The 18,800-nt window shown below is 34.0% G+C and overlaps 1 protein-coding gene across 1 annotated transcript in view; it reads left to right on the top strand.

Moving 5' to 3' along the window:
• The first annotated feature begins 8,925 nt into the window (after positions 1 to 8,925).
• SLC39A10 (solute carrier family 39 member 10) overlaps positions 8,926 to 18,800 on the top strand; it is an 87,778-nt gene continuing 77,903 nt past the window's right edge. The window contains exon 1 of the mRNA XM_074302815.1: positions 8,926 to 8,962. Within this exon, the coding sequence (XP_074158916.1) occupies positions 8,941 to 8,962 (22 nt within the window). The 5' untranslated portion in view covers positions 8,926 to 8,940. The remainder of the gene's footprint in view (positions 8,963 to 18,800) is intronic.

The raw sequence follows: 18,800 nt of genomic DNA, 5'->3' as shown, positions 1-18,800 counted from the left end.
TGGATAAAAATACTAGCCTTGCTTAATATAATTTTGCAAATGCTAGGAAAGTATTGGAAATATTTCCATTTGTAAAATAACATTATGTAAATGCTGCTTTTCAACATTGTTACTTTTTTTTCCATTATTTTTAGAGAAGTATTTACTATTTTTGATTGATCAACTTTTTGGCATTTGCAAAACTAAATCCAAGTGAGGGGTACAAAAAACCACCCATGGGGGAGGGAGGTACTACCCACAGGAAAAAGATAATAGTTTTTACATTAGATTCTGAAAAGAGGGAGACTAAGGTCTGGGTCAATACAGGGAGACAATATAGGGAGTTGTGGAGACCCTTCTTGGAAACCAGAATAAATCCTGTGTTGGGTATTGGAATTGTAAAGTGCCAGCTGATTGTAATTGTAGAGTCAAACTAAATGAATGTAAATGTAGAGGGAGGGACATTTCCTTACCCTTCCTTTGTATACCTCATGGCCCCTAGCAGGGTGCCAGTATGCTCTCTGTAAATGCTACTGGTTAGATTAAATTAGATGGGGTAAAAGAAGACTCACTCTATTTTGGTTGTCAACTTTTCTAATAAAGGTAAGTTCCTTTTTTTATTTATTAATTCCTTATGATTTGCTTAATGAATTCGAAAGAATTGGTTAAATAAATAAATAAGTTCCTTTTCTGGAGAGTTAAAATAAATAGGGAGGGTGGTGGTGGGATGTGGCAGTTAACTCTAATTAGTATAAGACTTCAGTGAGTCATCCATTGGGCGCTAAATAAATAGTTGATTGACAGGACCATCTTTCTGTTAAAACATTCTGCACATAAGAAAGAAAAATAAAAGAAAAGGGATGTGAAATGAGGAGAAAATGTACTAGGAAGAGAAAGAATTTTATAGCTGAATTTTACTGGATTAAAAACACTTAGGGAAACCAGGTAAAAATTATCTAGGGTGGGGGAAAAGAGGGAATTTTGTTGTTGTTGTGGTTTTTTTTTTTAAGCACCATATCACGGCTAGAGCTGGAGACAACTGCAGATGCCATATAAGTCCAAGCTGTTTCTTTTCCTGATCCATCCCTTAAGAAACACCTTCTATGGCCCAGGTAGTCTTCTAGACACTGGAAATGCAAAGATAAAAGCTAAGTAGATGAGGAAAATGAGCAGGAGGAAATTTCAGGTCATTAAAAATACATTAGTGCCTATCCTGTTCTGAGGTCATGTTGGGAGAGAAATGAAATTAAGATAAGACCCTGTTCTCCTAGAATTTACTGTACAACATATTTACACAGATAAGGAGAGTAATATACATCTACAGAGAAATCAAACAAATTATGACCTCTGGTGCCTCATTTTTCTCTTCCCCTTCTGAGACTGAAAGCATCAGGATGTGTTGGACACAGTTCTCATAAAAGAATAATTAAAGCAAGAAATGAACAATTTCCTTTAAAAGGTTAATGTTTAAATGCTGTATGAATTGTGAAAAACAGCAAAACAAAGAAAACTGGAGTTTGGAGGCACAAAGAAAAAGCATAGTTGTGGATCTTGAAAGGTCATTTAAGTATCAAGAATTTGAAAAATGTACATTTCTTGAAATGGCTTTTTATATACCTGAAAAAGAAATTAAGTTTTAATTATTGAAAATGAGCAAAACATGGCTGAAAAAATCTTGTATTCATTGAACTATAGATTACTATATAATAATCTCATAAGTTCAAAAAGGAACCCAACCCAGATATAATCAGGTTAAATCTTCATATCCTGGTTATACATTAAGTGCTTAATAAAGAATGGTTTTATTATCCCAAGAAAGCCATATCTAGATAGCTGTAAAGTAGAAGTTTTCCATGACCCAATAACTACTAAACTTGTAAACTGGAGCAGTACCAAGAGATAGTTAAAAGATATGAAATTCTATCTGATGAAAGGATTCTCCATTTAACCTTCATAATAGGTTATCTTAAATTGTTGGTTTTTTTTTTTAATTGTTGTTGTTGTTTTAACAAACAACAGCAAAAAAAGAAGACTGTAACTGATAAATTAGTTGTTCTTCAATCACATCGAACTTTGTGACTCCAGTCGTAGTTTTCCTTGGCAAAGATACTGGATTAGTTTGCCAATTTTTTTCCCCCTGTTCATTTTACAGATGAGGAAACTGAGGCAAATAGGATTAAATGACTTGCTTAGAATAACAAAGCTAGTAAGCATCTAAATTCAAATTTGAACTTTAGTTTTCCTGATTCTAGACCCAGTGTTCTATCTACTGCCTATTATGTAATTAATAGAAATTGAAAAACAATCCTACCTTAGAATTCTAGAATTGAATTTTAATTATCATGCACAACAGAAATTAATGCCCTAGGTCCCAATTCTTTGAAGGACAAATTTTGATTTTAGTTGAAAGTAGAGTATTAGTTGACTCGATGCCAGGAATTGTCCAAAATTCTGAAGAGTAAGGTTTTTGAAGAATTTAAATCTTATTAAAAGCTTAAAGTAACAATAAAACTATAAGAAACATTTCTAAGTCATTCTTGAAAAGTGAGCTTAGCAGCTATGAGTGTTTTTCTGGTGGTTGTTGTTGTTTTCTTTTTTAAACCGAAAGTTTAATTTAGTTCAATTTAGTATTACATTTTTAACTTATTTTCTTGTAAGATTTCCAAATCCTACAAACCCAGATCATGAAGACTGACATGCTTTGGAGGACAAGAAGTAACTATGAGTCACTAATGTAGTTCTAGTTATTTAAAACACAAACCTGATACCTGGCTGCATTAGAGGAAATATGATTACGATAGAAGAGTGCCAATAAGACCTGTCAGAATAGTCAACATTAGTCAGATCTTTATTAAAGGAGTGTGACTATTTACAGGCATCACATTCTGAAAATGATATGGGAGAATTGAAAATTTTTCAGAGGAATAACATCTGATAAAAGTTAAATTTTGTTAGTATAAAACTCAGGAGATTCAGAAGTAACATTAACTATTTTCAAGCAAAAAGGCAATTTTGAAGAATTGTATAGATCAGTTTTTCCAGCTGTGTAGAGACCAACCAAAGACTTTAACCAACTCATTATTGATGTAATTTAATACACGAAAAAGTTTTAACTCTTGAGGAACAAAAAAAAGTAACATATATTACTTTAATGGTAGGTATCATTTTAAATGTCTTTATATATATATAATCTTAATCAAAATTTTATAATACCCTGTGAGGTAGGCACTATTGTTACCCATTTTACATTTGAAGAAACTGAGTCTGAAGGGAGTAATCTGCTGAAGGTCATATAACTGTCTGAGGAGGGATAAAAATTTAGGCCTTCCTGATTCCAGGTCCCATCCAAAGCCTATAACTTTCTAGGAGGTCACTTAGTTACCTATATTTCTACTGAGCCTCCTGCTATTGTCCAGGCAGCCTCAAGGCAATTTCTCTTATCAGTCACCACTTCATTAGCTCATATAAAGGATCTGCTACAGAACCTCATTTCCACCACTCCTCAAAAACTCCCAATACTCTTGAACTGACTGTGGGGCCATGTCCAATACTGGAATGCTATAGAGGCCCAGAATGTGATAATTTTCTTTTATATTGACCCTCTTAGTTACTTGATCAACAGAAATCAGTAGACTAAAGAGGGACAAAGCTTCACCTATTTTTTTCCGAATTTAAGATTTAAAAAATAAGTAAGAGTGATATTTCAAAACTTCAAATGCAGAATAATTCTCATATTTTCAAACCATCTGAAACCTTAATTTGGAATGCTTGAATAGTAAGAATTTACTAAGTGTTTACTGGATGCTATGTACTGCACTTCAAGCTGTATATACAACTTTCACATTGCTATATAGTTATTCTGTGAGGAAATTCACAAAACAAATGCCAAGTGATTTGGAGTGAAGGGAGAATGGGAACTAACCTAGGAGAAATCCAGAAATGTTTCCTGAAGAAGGTAGTCCTCGAGCTCATCCCTGAAGGAAACTGGGTTTCAGGGGAAGAAATGAAGAGGGTAAGTATTCCAGGCTGTGCAAAGACATGTAAGAAGAGCAAAAATTCCTTTTAGAAACAATAGTGGCCTATATAATGAAGAATTCTTTAACTCAAACTGAAACTGAACAACAGATTTTTAATTTGAATCCAAAATGTTTTTTCACCTGTTACTTTAAGAAGTAGGGAAAATGCAATGTTAAATTTAAATTTCAATGCCAAATTAACTGCCTAGTTTAATGAATAAGCCTTTTCCAGAAAAAAAAAAAAAAGAATCCAAGGAAAGGATACAAGAATATGTAGGTAAGAATAATTTCCTGGGAAAATGAGCAAAACAGAAAGGACAAATAGTTCCTGCTTTGTGTTCAGAATATTGTCTCCAAATCCTCTTACAATTCAGTATTCTCATAGCCTCCCATTCCCCTATTTTCCCAACTCCCATATCTTCTATCATCTCCCCTAAATTCTTTTTAAAGGTTTTGGGTTTTTGTTTTTCAACTGCTACCGAACTTTGTAATTATGATTTGCCTTCCTCTAATGCAGTAACAACTCAGGTCCCAAAGTGAATTTTTGGATCCTTAGACATTTTAAACTCAACCTGTCTAAAACATAATTCATCATTCCCCTCCCCTCCCATCCTCCCTTTGACTTTCTCTATTTCTGCTAAGGCCACCACTATGTTCATCAGTCATCCAGGCTCAAAACCAACTCCTCAGTCTTAACCCCTATATGTAATCTATTACCAAATCATAACATCTCTCCTGTATGCCCCCTTCTTTCCTCTGACACTGATACTGTCCTTGCACAGACTCTTGCTCAGTCCTTGAACTATTATTACAATAGCTATTTTTTTGATTTCTTGCCTTGTCTTTTACCATTCTAGTTCCATCCTCCACTCAGCTGTCCATATGTTCTTCCTAAAACCTTACCATGTCAAAATCTTATTCTGTTTCTAATTTCATTCAATTAATTCCATTCCAAATAAATTCAATAAATTCTTGTTATCACCTTCAGGATTAAATATAAAATACCTCTGTCATTCAAAGCCCTTACTAAATGCCCTCTCAACTTTTGTAGTCTTATTATACCTTATTCATCTAGTGACGCTGGACTTCTTGATGTCCCTTAGACATAAGGACCTGACACTCCATCCCTGGATTCTGAGTATTTTTACTGGTTCTCCTTGAGTCTGGAATTCTCATCTTTACCTCCTGACTTCTCTGGCTTTCTTCTAATATCCAACCTACAAGAATCCTTGTCTTTCTTTCTTTCTATCCCTATCACCTAATGTTGTGCCTAGCAATTGGTAGGTGATTAATAAATATATATTGACTGATTCACTGACTGATTGATCTCATATTCCTGAATGTCACTTAAAAGAGACCTCCAAGGTCTGTCCCAAATCATATCTAAAAAAAAAAAAAAAAAAATCTGCCAATTCCCTAAGCTGCAACATAACTGACAAGCTATCATCTAGCCCTTGAAAATCTCCAGTGAGGATGGAATCTGCTGCCTCAATTCCCATTTTGCTTCCATTTAGGTATTTGGAAGTCTTAGGAAGATTTTTTTTTTCCTTCTTCCCTTTATGGCAAGCTTAAATCTGCCTTTCTGCAACTTCTACTTAAATCATTCTTCTGGGGCAAAGCAGAACAATTCTCCTTGGAGATAGCTTTTTTCCCACACATCATAGGGATCGGGTTTCAATTTTATTTTGTCTCTCCAACACCTACGAAACAGTCTTTCATACTGTAGGACTTTACTACTTTGGATTACTGAAGTGTCTTCCCTTCCTCTACCTCTAGTTCAACTTAAATCTTGACAATTCCTTCAACCAGTTGCCCCTATGTGTCAACCCAACCAGAACTAGTCTCTAACTTGTGGATGGTTGGAGTTGAACAAAGCAGGTTATAGACAGGAGAATCAGAAATCAAACAGAAGTTTAATTTCATAGTGAGAGAAATAACTTGTAAGCAAGGACATATGTGTAAGAGCCTCACCATTACTGGGAGGGACCCTTGTACTGACAAGAATAAGGGGTAACAGTAATAATGTGACAAATTTAATTCATAACAGGGCTTCATAACCAGAAACAATTCTGGGATTTGGCTGTGGCTGAGATCATCCACAAGGTGAGCACAAAAGACTGTTGTTAAGCCAAACTCAGGCTACAACCTGCTTGCTGGGCCTTACTCTGAAAAAGTGTCTCCTAATATCTTGACACATGCCATGATATCATTCATATATATATTAAGTGATCTTCCCAGGGTCAAGCAGCTAATAATGGGACTGAGGTAAGATTTGAACTCAAATTTTGCTGACTTTATCCATTATTTTATTCATTATGATACCCAAACATAATAATTTGCAACCTTCCTTTCAAGCACTTGATTCTGATCTTTCATGGTTTTGTGCTGATATCTGTAAGTTCTTGAAGATTGGGTCAGCATGTCCTAGGAGTTCATTTAGTGTCCAGACTTGCTTCTGAAAACTGGCTTAGATAGTTAACATTTTGAGTAGAAAATTAAATTCACTGGATTCAGTTTCCTCTTATATAAACTGAGGGTATTGGATTAAGTTCCCTTTGACTTCTAGATCCTAAAAAAGAAACTTTCCTTCTTCAAGACTGCAATTAAAAAAGACCTTTCGAACATTGGGAAGTGAATGTAAATTGTTAGCACTACTGTCTATCTACCCAGGTTACTAATACCTTCGGAATCTAATACTTAATGTGCAACAAGAAAATGGTATTTATACACATATATTATATCTAGGTTATACTGCAACACATGTAAAATGTATGGGATTGCCTGTCAGCTAGGGGAGGGAGGGGATAATTTGGAAAAATCAATACAAGGGATAATGTTATAAAAAAATTACTCATGCATATATACTGTCAAAAAATTTATAATTATAAAATAAAAAAATAAAAAATAAAATTTAAAAAAAAAAAAAAAAAGGTCTTTCTACATCCATCTAAGCAAGAAGGTATTCCCTGGCTGTTGCTGAAAAGAGAATCTTCCAGATTTAAACCCAAGATCCTTTGAATCCCAGTTCCTCACTTTATAGATGAGGAAATTCAAGCTCTCCAAGAAATCAAGGGACTTGCCCTAAGGTGACATAGTTATTGTATACTGATCTCAAAATTGAACACATGTCCTCTAGTTCAATATTCATTATTTATAAAGGCATGACTCTGCTTAAAATACTGGAGGAAAGCCCAAAAGTTCACTTAACCCTGGACTTCACATATTGAAAGTATTCTATACGCTCTCCTTCTGATTACCTAGAGGCTCCCAAAGCCTCCATCTTAAGGAGGATGCCAAGTCAAGTGTGTTAATTCCTCTTGGGGCGGTACTCCTAACTTTCTGTATTTCTTTATTATGAACCTACTATGATTAATTGTTCTTGTCTTCCCCCCTCTTTTTCTTTCATTAATGTTTTTGTCTTTTTTTTTTTTTTTTTTTTTGCTGAGGGCTGGTGCAATGTTTTGTCTTTTCTCATTAGAAATATAAACTCCTTGAAGACATCTGGAACTTAGTAAGAAATTAATAATTGCTTGCTGATTTGGATTGATAGTGATTAGCAAATGCTACTTTTTAGTTTAATTCTCCCTGTCTTGGGGTCTTTGAGAATAAAATATATGTTAAGCTTTTTGTTCCTTAGAGGAAAAGGAAAAAATACTAAAAAGTATCGCTGTTTAGTCATTTTTCAGTCAGGTCCCACCCTTCACAATACTATTTTGAAGTTTTCTTGGCAAAGATACCAAAGAGGTTTATCATGTCCATGTCCTGAAGTTTCAGAGCTTTCAGGAATACATGCATACATGCACACATGCATGCTGCATTGTGTATTGCATATAGGTATCTATATATACATGCATGTAAGCACTCATAATGAACTCTTACACATACATATATATGTAAATATATATATTTAGCATTTAATAGGTGTCAAGGAGGTCTGGCTAAGTGCTGGTAAGCAAAGATTGTAAAGAACAATACCTGCCCCAAAGGAGCTCATGTTCTAAAATGGGAAGAGGAGAGGAAGATAACAGGAACAACTAGATACATTCAAGATATGGGAAAGCTTGAAGTGGAAAGAGGCTAGTTACTGCCTACCTGAAATGGATTCTTGCAGAAAAATGGGATTTGAACTGAGTTTTAAAGGAATTCAGAAATGGGGAGTAGGGTTTGTATGGGGAAGAAGGGCAATTTTGGTACAGGGGGCAAATTACTTTAGATTCTTCCTAAAACTGAGCCACTTGACACTGTAGTTTAATGATTGGAAAATGGTTCAAAAATAGAGGGGAATTTTTAAAGTCAAATTGTCATTCCAATCATTATTTTGTTTTAAAAATCTGATTGGTAGTACACTATTTTTCTATTACAATGGCTTTTTGATTTTTGCCTTTTAGAGGAGCTTGGTGAGAATGTTACATATCACTGTCCTTGCAGTATTATTATTTTTCCTTGTTTTGAAAAATGAAGCTTTTGCAGTTACATCTAGAAAAGAATCAGTTTTCTGTCCTAACTGGCATTCTGAAGTTAATGTTCAAGCTTTTGGAAAATGTATTTTATATATGTATGTATATGTATATGTATATGTATGTATGCCATCAGGAAAATAGTTCTTTGCTTCACTTCCAGCTCTGGGCTCAGACAAACCAAACTGATAAAAATGTAAATTGTGATTTCCTGTGGAGAAAAAAAAAAACAAAACTATAGACAAAATTGGTTTTGAATTTCTGTTAACTGTTTAACTTAGTGCTCTTGGTCTGCATTTATAAGGAGTTCTGTGTTAGGAAGGAGGGAAAACCTGTTGATACAGCTCCTTTTAACTGCTGTGGGTTACAAAACAATCTTGGAGATAGCAAGCATTCTTGTGGAGGGAGGTATAGTTATTGAGGAGAAAAGCCTTCTCATTCATCCTAAGGAAGCCTGGAGAGAGAACAACTTACCTCTGGTAGGGCGAATGAAGCCTAATACATCCTTGAGTAAGTGGATTGATTAGTTTTATAAATAGTTTTGTTATCAGGGACATAAGGCAGATGTTTCTCTTCCACAAATTTACACAATTTTTCATCCCTAATTGAAGGGCTAAACTAACATTTATTTCTTCTTTAAGAGATAACCAAGCTTCCCTCCCTTTCTCTTCTACCTGGGTGGTCCAAACCTCGGAGCTCCTCCCCTTCCCCCATCAAATTCCAAGACTATGGATCTATCTTATGCTTTACTTTGTTTCCTTTTACCCTTATTCCTATCTGTGCATGTGGGAAAATACAGGTTATTTGCTTTTATTAAAAACAAATGTGCTATGCATGCAAATCCAACTGAATGGATTTTAAAACTAGATCTCAATTGTTCCCAGTACTCATAGTCTTTTAAATTCTTTAAAGTTAGTAGCTTTTTTTGTCTAGACACTTTACATCAGCAAAATGCTTAGAGGGTTTCTTGAAGCTCCCCCCCCACTTTTTTTTTTTTTTGTTATTCTTTTAAGTGAGTCTTTTACCAGAGGATCCCAGTGCCTTAGTATTTCAGAAAAATAATTATTGAGAACATTTTAGTGAAATGGAAGTTTTGTGTTTTTTTTTTTTTTTTTTTTAACAGATTAGGGCTATGTACTGTATGACTGAATTTCATTTTCAGTTAATCACATTTTTATCCAGAGAAGTGCTTTTCTGCAGTAATTCTATAGAAAAACCATTTGCAGTACCCAGGCAACTTTAAAACAACAAACTATCTAATAAATAGGCTGAGGATTTATTGATACCATTCCTTAGAAGCTCTACTCTGATAGTGGCCATTTGGATTTTGATTAGAAATCCAAATGTTAGTTTTGCTAAGAAGTGTTAGAAATTCAAGTTTTTTCTAAGAGGTATTGTATGACTGACTTCACCTGACTCTGACTTTTTTTTTTTTTTTTTTTTTTGTCTTTAGCACTCATCTGTTTGTTTTGTCCTTGATATATATAATGGTATGCATTATGAACTACTCATCAATATGCTTGAGTTTGTTTACTCTAAGTTATCCATACTTTCTTGTTGGATCCCCCTTCCATGACCATAGCATGCATTTGTAAAATGGTTGATTGATGTAATGATTAGATTTAGTTGCAATAAAACAGAATAGCTTTAATTGGTCTACTATATAATATAGTTTTAATGCTAAAAGTGACTAGACATGGAGTCAGATGAGAACTGAGTTACAATATTGCACCTGATACTTACTAGCTCTGACTTAGACAAGTATAGCTATACTATATATCATTTTATTGTGCTTCACAGATATTAGAATTATTACTATTACTATTTTTACAAATTGAAAGTTTATGGCATTCCTGCACTAAGTAAATCTATCCATACCATTTCCCCAACAGCATGTGCTCACAGAGTGTCTGTCACATTTTGATAATTCTTACAATATTTCAAACTTTTTTCATCATTATTATATTTGTTATGGTGATCTATGACCAGTGATCTTTGATGTTACTTTTTTTTTTCCCCTGAGGCAATTAGGGTTAAGTGACTTTGCCTAGGAAGTGTCAAGTGTCTGAGACTAGATTTGAACTCAGGTCCTCCTGACTTCAGAGCTGGTGCTCTATCCACTATTCCAACTAGCTGCCCTCAATGTTACTATTGTAATTGTTTGGGAATGCCATAAACTGTGCCCATATGAGACAGTGAACTTAATCAATAAATACTTTGTGTGTTCTGACTGCTGCACAGACCTGCCATTCTCTGGCTATCTCCCTCTTTTTAGGCCTCCTTTTCCCTGAGACACAGTAATATTAAAATTAAGTCAGCTAAGAATTTTATAATGGCCTCTAAAGTGTTCAAGTGAAAGGAAGAGTTAATGCAGCAAACTTCATTGTTGTCTTATTTTAAGAAATTAGCCAACCCAGTCTTCAGCAAGCACCACCCTCATCAGTTAGCAGCCATCAACAATGAGGCGAGATCCTCTTTCACTGAAAAGATTACTACTCATTGAATACTCAGATGATGGTTAGAATATTTTAGCAATAAAGTATTTTTGATTAAAATATATATATGTTATATATATATATATATATATATATATATATATATTTAGACACAATACTATTGCATACTTAATTAACTACAGTCTAGTATAAACATAATTTTTATAGGCACTGGGAAACCAAAAAAATCACAGCTGGTCTTACTGAGGTGGTCTTGACCCAAACCTACAATGTGTCCTAGATATGTCTGCAAATTAATGGCAGTTAGCCCCTCTATAAGGAAGAGAAACAATGACAATAGTATCTACCTTATGGAATTGTTATTTGAGGCTCAAATAAGGTAAGTGCTTTGCCAATCTAAAGGTGCTCTTAGCCTCAACCATTATTATGATCACATTCAACTATCACCATGGGCAGATCCCTACCTTCTCTGAGCCTCCGTTCCTCATCTTTATTATGAGGATAATGATAATTGGGCTAGCTACCTCCCCAGGTAATTTTGAGGAAATCTCTTTAAACCTTAAAGCACTATATAAATGAGTTGTTGATGATGATAATGATAATGCTGGCACACTAATGTGTAATTACTGTTTTACTGACGAGAAAATTGAGGCTGAGAAAGGTGAAGTGCCTTGTTCCAAGGTCAAACAGCAATTTACTTGGAAGGCCATTATCCTTAGGTCTAGGCTTTCACCATCATGCTACAATTTCTCTCTACTTTGTTTTTTAAAGGTATTCTTTGATCATTTCATTCACAGACTATGATGTTTTCCCCTCCTAAGTTGCAGGACATTACTTAAGCGATCTAGCAACTTGTGCTCAATAAATATTGGTGAACAGACTAGCCCCTAACAGTGTTTTACATATATTTAGTATCCAGTAAACTATATTGATTAATAATTGAATCACTTGATGATGCATTAAAGGTAAACATTTCAGCCATGTTCATGATGAATTATGGGTAATTTGAGCAGTATCATCAAATGGCCTGGTTGTAGACTTTTGCCAAATATATAGTTTAGGGAATACCACTCAATTTCTTGACACTCAGTTTCCTTATCTGTGATGGATAAACACAAAGGTGTTTCCCAGACTTGTAGTTTAGCACTCTAAAAACATTTTCTCCTAGAAACAATGTTATGAAGGTCATAGAAGAGATACAAATCAGTCAACAAAAAGCCATTTTTAACCCCATAGCTTTGAGGAACTAAGTTTCTAATGGTACTAGCAACTACTCTTGATGTAACACTGTTTTTTTATGGATTTTTGTGGTCTATGTGGCAATACTGATTCAGGAATTCTTCTAGAGGAAGTCTAGCCATGGAGGAAGGCAATTTTCTCTGAGCCAACTATCTAATGCTGGGGATGGAATCTGGTGAAATTGGGGGATTGTAGAGATGGGAGGGGCACTATGTTTAGCTCCAGGTAAATTTCATAGGTTGAAGAGGGTGGTTCAGGTAGTTTCTGGAGTAGCATCAGCCCCTGGTGTACTGGTAGCAAAAGTCAGATGTTCTTATATTTGTATCATTTCTAAATCAGCTATGCATTAGTAGATTTGCTTTTATATACTCACTGCATATAATTTATACAGAAAGATGGCTATATCCACCTGAATCTCAGCTTTAAATACAGGAAAAGATTGATATCTCTTAAATTTAACTTTGACCTTACATTTAACCATCTTTCTTGTCAGGAAATACCACTATTATTACCTTATCTACCTCAAATTGCTCTTCTTTCTCCCTGTGGAAAAGATCCATCTTTTTTTCCCATCTTCCTAAAAATTCCTTTACATGCTGTTAATGAAATCATCAATTGGCTTTTCCAGCTTTTGCTCTTCAACTATACTTTTTAACCGGTACTTATCTTTGCCTAATTTGATCTATTTCCCAATTTTTCAAACAATAATTTGAAATTTGAACATGTTATATACCAAACCTATAGGGAAGAAGAGAATGAGAGGAGTCTAACCAAATATAATAGAGTATTATCTCAGAATTGCATACTTTTTTTTTTCCTAAGGCAATTGGAGGTTGAGTGATTTGCTAAGAAATGTTAAGTGTCTGAGGTTAGATTTGAACTCCTGTCCTCCTGACTTCAGGGCTGGTGCTCTACACACTACACCTCTATTTACTGGGCCGCCTAGGTGCCCCTGAATTGCATATTTTTAAAAAGAAATTATTATTACTGTATTATATATCAACAAACATGGACATTTCTGCATAGAAGAAACAAAATGAAATTATACATGAAATCATGAAACTTAAGACTGTGGCTTTTTTAAAAAAGCATATATTACATTTTAAAAATAGTTCTGACATTGCTTTGCTTCTGTTTCCTCTTCTGAACTTCCTTCTGATTGCTCCTGTTCATTTTTTTAAAGATGTTACTGATTCTCTTTTTTTCCCTTTTTTTCTTTTTCAATTGCTATTACTACCTTCCAGCTACCCTTAAATAAAAGCACTTCTTTGTAGGAATGATAATTAACCAAAACAAATTCTCTTATTGGTATTCTTCTTAATTTTTGGCAATCAGTTCCTTTAATTATTTCTTATGGTATATTAATATTCTATTATATTCATGTACCATAATTCTGCTTTTCCTCAGTTGATGGGCACGTACTTTGTTTATACATTTTTGCTACAATAAAAAATAGGTACTATAAATATTTTTGATCATAAGTCCTTTCTACTTTTCTCTGACCTCTTCAGAACATATATGAAAAATAAACATATGTTTGCTTATATATACATATATACACATATATATCATATATATGTACACACACATGCTACTTGTAATACCATTGTTTATCATTCTAATGTCTTCCACCTCACCCCTTTTATTTTTAAAGTGTTAATACTTGCAATACAACTACAACTTTTCTTCACAATTTCTTAGGTGCAGTAATAGCAACTGCATTCATACTTTCTCCAGCCTCTATATGTGTAAAATACTTGTTTGTTGGTTGTAAATTGTCTAGCTATTTTTGAAGCCCACTTCTCTCTCTTCCAAAGCTATTAACAATTCCATTTTAGCACCTTTTAAAATTTTATTTTGAAATCTCTCCAATCTATCACTCAGGCCTTCTAGCTTAAATTCCTAAGGGATGATATAGGTTATTATAACTTTCAGACTTAGTGATAAGTTGTTTGGACATTTTTTGTAAGGATGCTCATATTTTTCTAGGCCAAAGACTCATGGTGACCCCAAACATTAGTCAATAATTTACCAAGAATAGTGCATAGTGCTAGGATACAAAGGCAAAAAAAAAAAAAAGAAAAGAAAATGAAAAGAAAATTAAGAAGGAAAGAAGGAAGGAAGGAAGGAAAGGAGGAAGGAAGGAAAGGAGGAAGGAAGGAAGGAAAGGAGGAAGGAAGGAAAGGAGGCAGGAAGGAGGAAAACAGAGAGGGAGGAAAGGAGGCAGGGAAGGATGGAGGAAGAAGAAAAGGAGGGAGGGAGGGTTCCTGCTGTCAAGGAACTTATCTCCCATCAGAGTCATAGTATGCTTTGAAAGGAGTCCTGCCAAAGAACGGTGCTTCTTTTTATAGAACTGGTTACCTTCAGTTTACCATGCCAGTAGCAATTTCAACACCCTTTCTTCGAGTACTGTTTTCTAAGGTTAACAGAAAAAAACTGGGAAAGAGAGAAGAGTCGAGGTTCGAATTATGTTCAGGAGATTACATAAAACTATCTGGAATTATCATTTTGTAGAAAAAGGTTTCTGTAATATAGGAATAGAAGTGGAAGCCAGATTACTAAAAGATGGAGGAATGAGTGGGTAGTAAGACTATTTAAAAGGTGGTTTCTAAATGCTAATATCCCCATCTATGAACAAAAGCAGGCAGGCGAAATCATAGAATTATATCTCTAGAGTCAAGGCATTTTGGAGTCCATTTAGAATAATTCCCTTACTTTATAGATGGGGAAACTGAAACTCTAGGCGTAGGACAAATGTCTCATCCAAGGTTACACAGGTAAAGAACATCAGAGATTGGATTTGAACCCATATTCTCTGACTCCAGAACTATTGTTGTTGTTGTTGTTGTTTTTCCCATTTATAACAGGAGATAAAGCTTTTGTTTTGTTTTGGTTTGGTTTTGCTTTTGAGAGAGAAATTCAGGACAAAGTATTAAAGGCAATGCAAATTAAATCAGTGCCATGTATTCATACACATTAAGTTAGCAAAGATGAAAAAAATCAAAGTTGGAAGTGTTGGAAAAGGCTGGGGGAAAGTCAAGAACATCAGTAATAGTACTAGTTGAGCAGTGAATTTGACTAAGCATTATTGAAAATATTTTTTAGCTATGAGAAATTCCTTTTTTTTTTTTTTTAACTTTTTAACATTGCTACCCCATTACTGAATCTATACTTGAAAGCAATAGATGGCAGAAATTTCCCATATGCAGCAAAAAAAAAAAAAAAAAAAAATGAAAACAAATTGTGTGTACAAAAATTGGGGAATACCTAAGTAAATTATCTAGTGAAGGTGTAATAGAATAATATTATAATATATATATTCAGATTGACTAGAAATACTAAGAAAATCTTATGCAAATCAAAGAAAACAGAACCAAATGTACATTATGCATAAAAAGCATAAATAACAAAAGATGACATTAAAAAGCAAGAGAATTCAGTTCCAATATTGATTCCAGATAATTGGAACTAAAACACACTTTCTTTTTCTGCTAAAAAATTGTCCTATAAGAATTTAAAGTTACATGTTGGTCATGCCCTCAGACAGTTTTAACTTTTATATGGAAAGGTAGCATGAATGTTTTTAAAAGAAGGAAGGAAATAAGGGAGGGAGGGAGAAAAAAGGTGGAGAAAGGAAAGAAGGAAGGAAGAAAGAAAGAAGCTGCATTGCCCATTCAGTAACTAGGACTAGGTAAAAATCAAGTAAAAAATGGCTTCTTTTACCTAGTCAAAAAAATAAAATAAAATAAAATCAATCTGGGAGAGGAAGGAAATCAACGTTTTTGGCCAAAACAGAAACAATTGCTGTTTACATTCACTCCATCAGAATCCAAATGAGGCTTGGACTGGCATCATTATTGGCCAATCAATGACAGCAGAGTGGTTTGGATTTAAAGCATGATCCATTTAAAAAAAATCTATCCTGTAAATCTGAAGATATCTTGCTAGATTTCAGCAATCAAAATTTCTAGTCCTTAGGGCAGAGCATCCAAAGATAAATGTATAATTCCCTATGTGGAAGGAGGGAGAAGAGGGAAGAAATGAACAAAGGGAGTTGCACTGCCCAATTGGAACTGTGCAGCTAGATTCTCAATAGCACAGCTACTACTACTCACAGGTTATTGTTTGTCCTTTCTCCTCAAAGGAGGACCATGATATCAGGAACATGTCATGACTTGCAAATGAATTGGATTTAAGTGAGGGAAGATCATAGGTTTACTTATTCAAAACTATGAGATTTTCTCTCCTTTTCTCTCTCCATCATCTCTTTTCTCCTCTTTTCATCTCTATATGTCCCTGTCTGTCTGTCTGTCTCTCCCTTTCTATCTGCCTCTGTCTGCCTGTATCTCTTCCATACACACACAAATATGTGACAGAATATTTTGATTTCTCAGAGTAGAGACTAGAGAGAAAAGCAAAGGCATATAATGGGCAAAACTATAACATTACCATTTTTCCTTAAGTATATTTTTACATATTTCATTATCAGCAAATGGACTGAGCAACCAAAATATGTAAAAACTGATTAAGTCTCTAAGAATAGTGAATTAAAAATAGTGAACTAGGGTGTTTCATGTCTTTTTTATTTTACTCATTGCACATGGTTAGACTTGGTAAATTATATGCTATTAAGATCAGTACAATACATGTATATTGCTACTAAAAATGATTCATTTTCCACATGGGCACAGCTTTCAGTTTACCCATTAAGCATAAAGTGAAGTCACAAGGCAAAATATTATTTGTATTGTCTCCTGGGGAGAATGATGAATTGTAGTTTATTAGGTCTTCAATTCTATGGGCATAAATTTTCAACAACTGGAATATTGGACACTCTTTTCTTTGATGTCCATTTCCCCCCCTTAGCTTAGGTAAAAATTGAAGTATAGTGATAGATTTTTAGACTTTTGAAATCAATCCTATATTTCTTATTCTTTTAAAATAATTACTTTTTGAAGTAGAAATGAGAAAGTGGGCCTCCTTCCCTTTTTTTTTAACAGTGGTAGGAAGCTATGGATTGGGACAGAGCATTTACTATAAGATTTAGATGTTGATTGGTTTTGTCAAACTGCTTTTTTGTCTTTTTTTTATTCATTAGTTAGGAAAAGAGAAAAGGGTTACATTCAAAAAATGCTACAAAAACAAACGATGTGACTAAAGCAATTTTATAAATTGCCTTAAAATCATTTCAAATAGGGAAATTTTCTTCTTATCTTTCTATAACTTGTCAACATAATCTGAAGGAAAATAAGTAAAAAGTCAATTAATCAGTTAAATTTATTATGTTGATGCCAAAGAATCAACTTGGCAGAGAGGTTAGGGCTGGATAAGTAAATCTGATAATAATTTGTATAAAGATGAAATTGATAATGATTATAATTGCATAAAATTGATGATCAGCTTCATTTGAGCTGATGAAATGACCAAGTTATGTATTAGAGGAAGAACTGACCAAGGACAGAGACTTGGGGGGCACTTAAGATTCCTGGGTATAATCTTAGATTATATAGATTATATAGATTCCTGGGTATAATATTAGGTAATCTTCAGATCCTACAAAGAAACTGAGAAGTATCAGCCAGACTTGTAGAAGGAGATCTGATTAAAGAGACAACATGGTAATGAAAACTTAGTGAAATGAGAATATCTAAGTTAAGAGGGTAACTGACAGTATCAAAATGAACTCAAAGGTCAAGAATGAGGATTGAAAAAAGCAGATTAAAAAACTGCTCTATCATAGTTGGTCATCACATAATCTTGTTTCTATATACAATGTTCTCCAATTTCTGTTCACTTCCCTCATCATTAGTTCATGTAAGTCTTTTCAGGCTTTTCTGAAATCAGCCTGCTCATTATTTCTTATAGAACAATAATATTCTTTTTTTTTATAACTTTTTATTTACAAGATATATGTATGGGTAATTTTACAGCATTGACAATTGCCAAGCCTTAGAACAATAAAATTCTATTATGTTTATATGCCATAGCTTATTCAGCCATTCCCCAATCGATGGGCATCCACTTGATTTCTAATTCCTAACCACTGCAAAAAGAACTGCTACAAACATTTTTGCACATGTGGGTCTTTTCCCATCTGCAACTAGGATTTTTTTCTCATCTAGCTAGGAGGTGCACAAGAAAAGTATAGGAATTAAGTTCAAAACCTACTTTAGAATAGTTCACTCTAAAAGCAACTTGCAAGTTGTTTTTGTTTTCAAATAGAGACTAGTGCAGCATCACTCTATGTTGTCTGACCCTAAGTCAGAATTTGGAATATGTATACAACTGAGATTGTTAAATAGTGATTGGTTGCAAGTAAAATTTAGATTGAAGAAACTATGTAATAAAAGAAAACTTAAGTATATGTTTCTGCTTATGGATTTCTTATAAAAAAGAATCAGCGAATTCACACAGTTATTTTATTAAATAGCTACATTTTTATGGAAAAATCAAGAAGATTCTTGAGCTTTAACTTTTTTTATTTTTATATCTGGAGTAAAAGTTCTCAGGCCTACAATTAGCTACTTTCTGCCTTTGCAGTCTTCTAGTATCTTACTCTCAAACATGTAATGGTTCATCCAGAGTCACTAGCCTCCTTGCTGTTTCATAAACAAGACATCCAATCTCTCCATCTCTGGTCTCCTGACCTTTTT

The sequence above is a fragment of the Sminthopsis crassicaudata genome, chromosome 3, assembly GCF_048593235.1.
Source record: "Sminthopsis crassicaudata isolate SCR6 chromosome 3, ASM4859323v1, whole genome shotgun sequence".
Lineage (NCBI taxonomy): Eukaryota > Metazoa > Chordata > Mammalia > Dasyuromorphia > Dasyuridae > Sminthopsis > Sminthopsis crassicaudata.
Note: the sequence above shows the minus strand (reverse complement) of the source record. Positions and strands in the feature narration are given on the sequence as shown.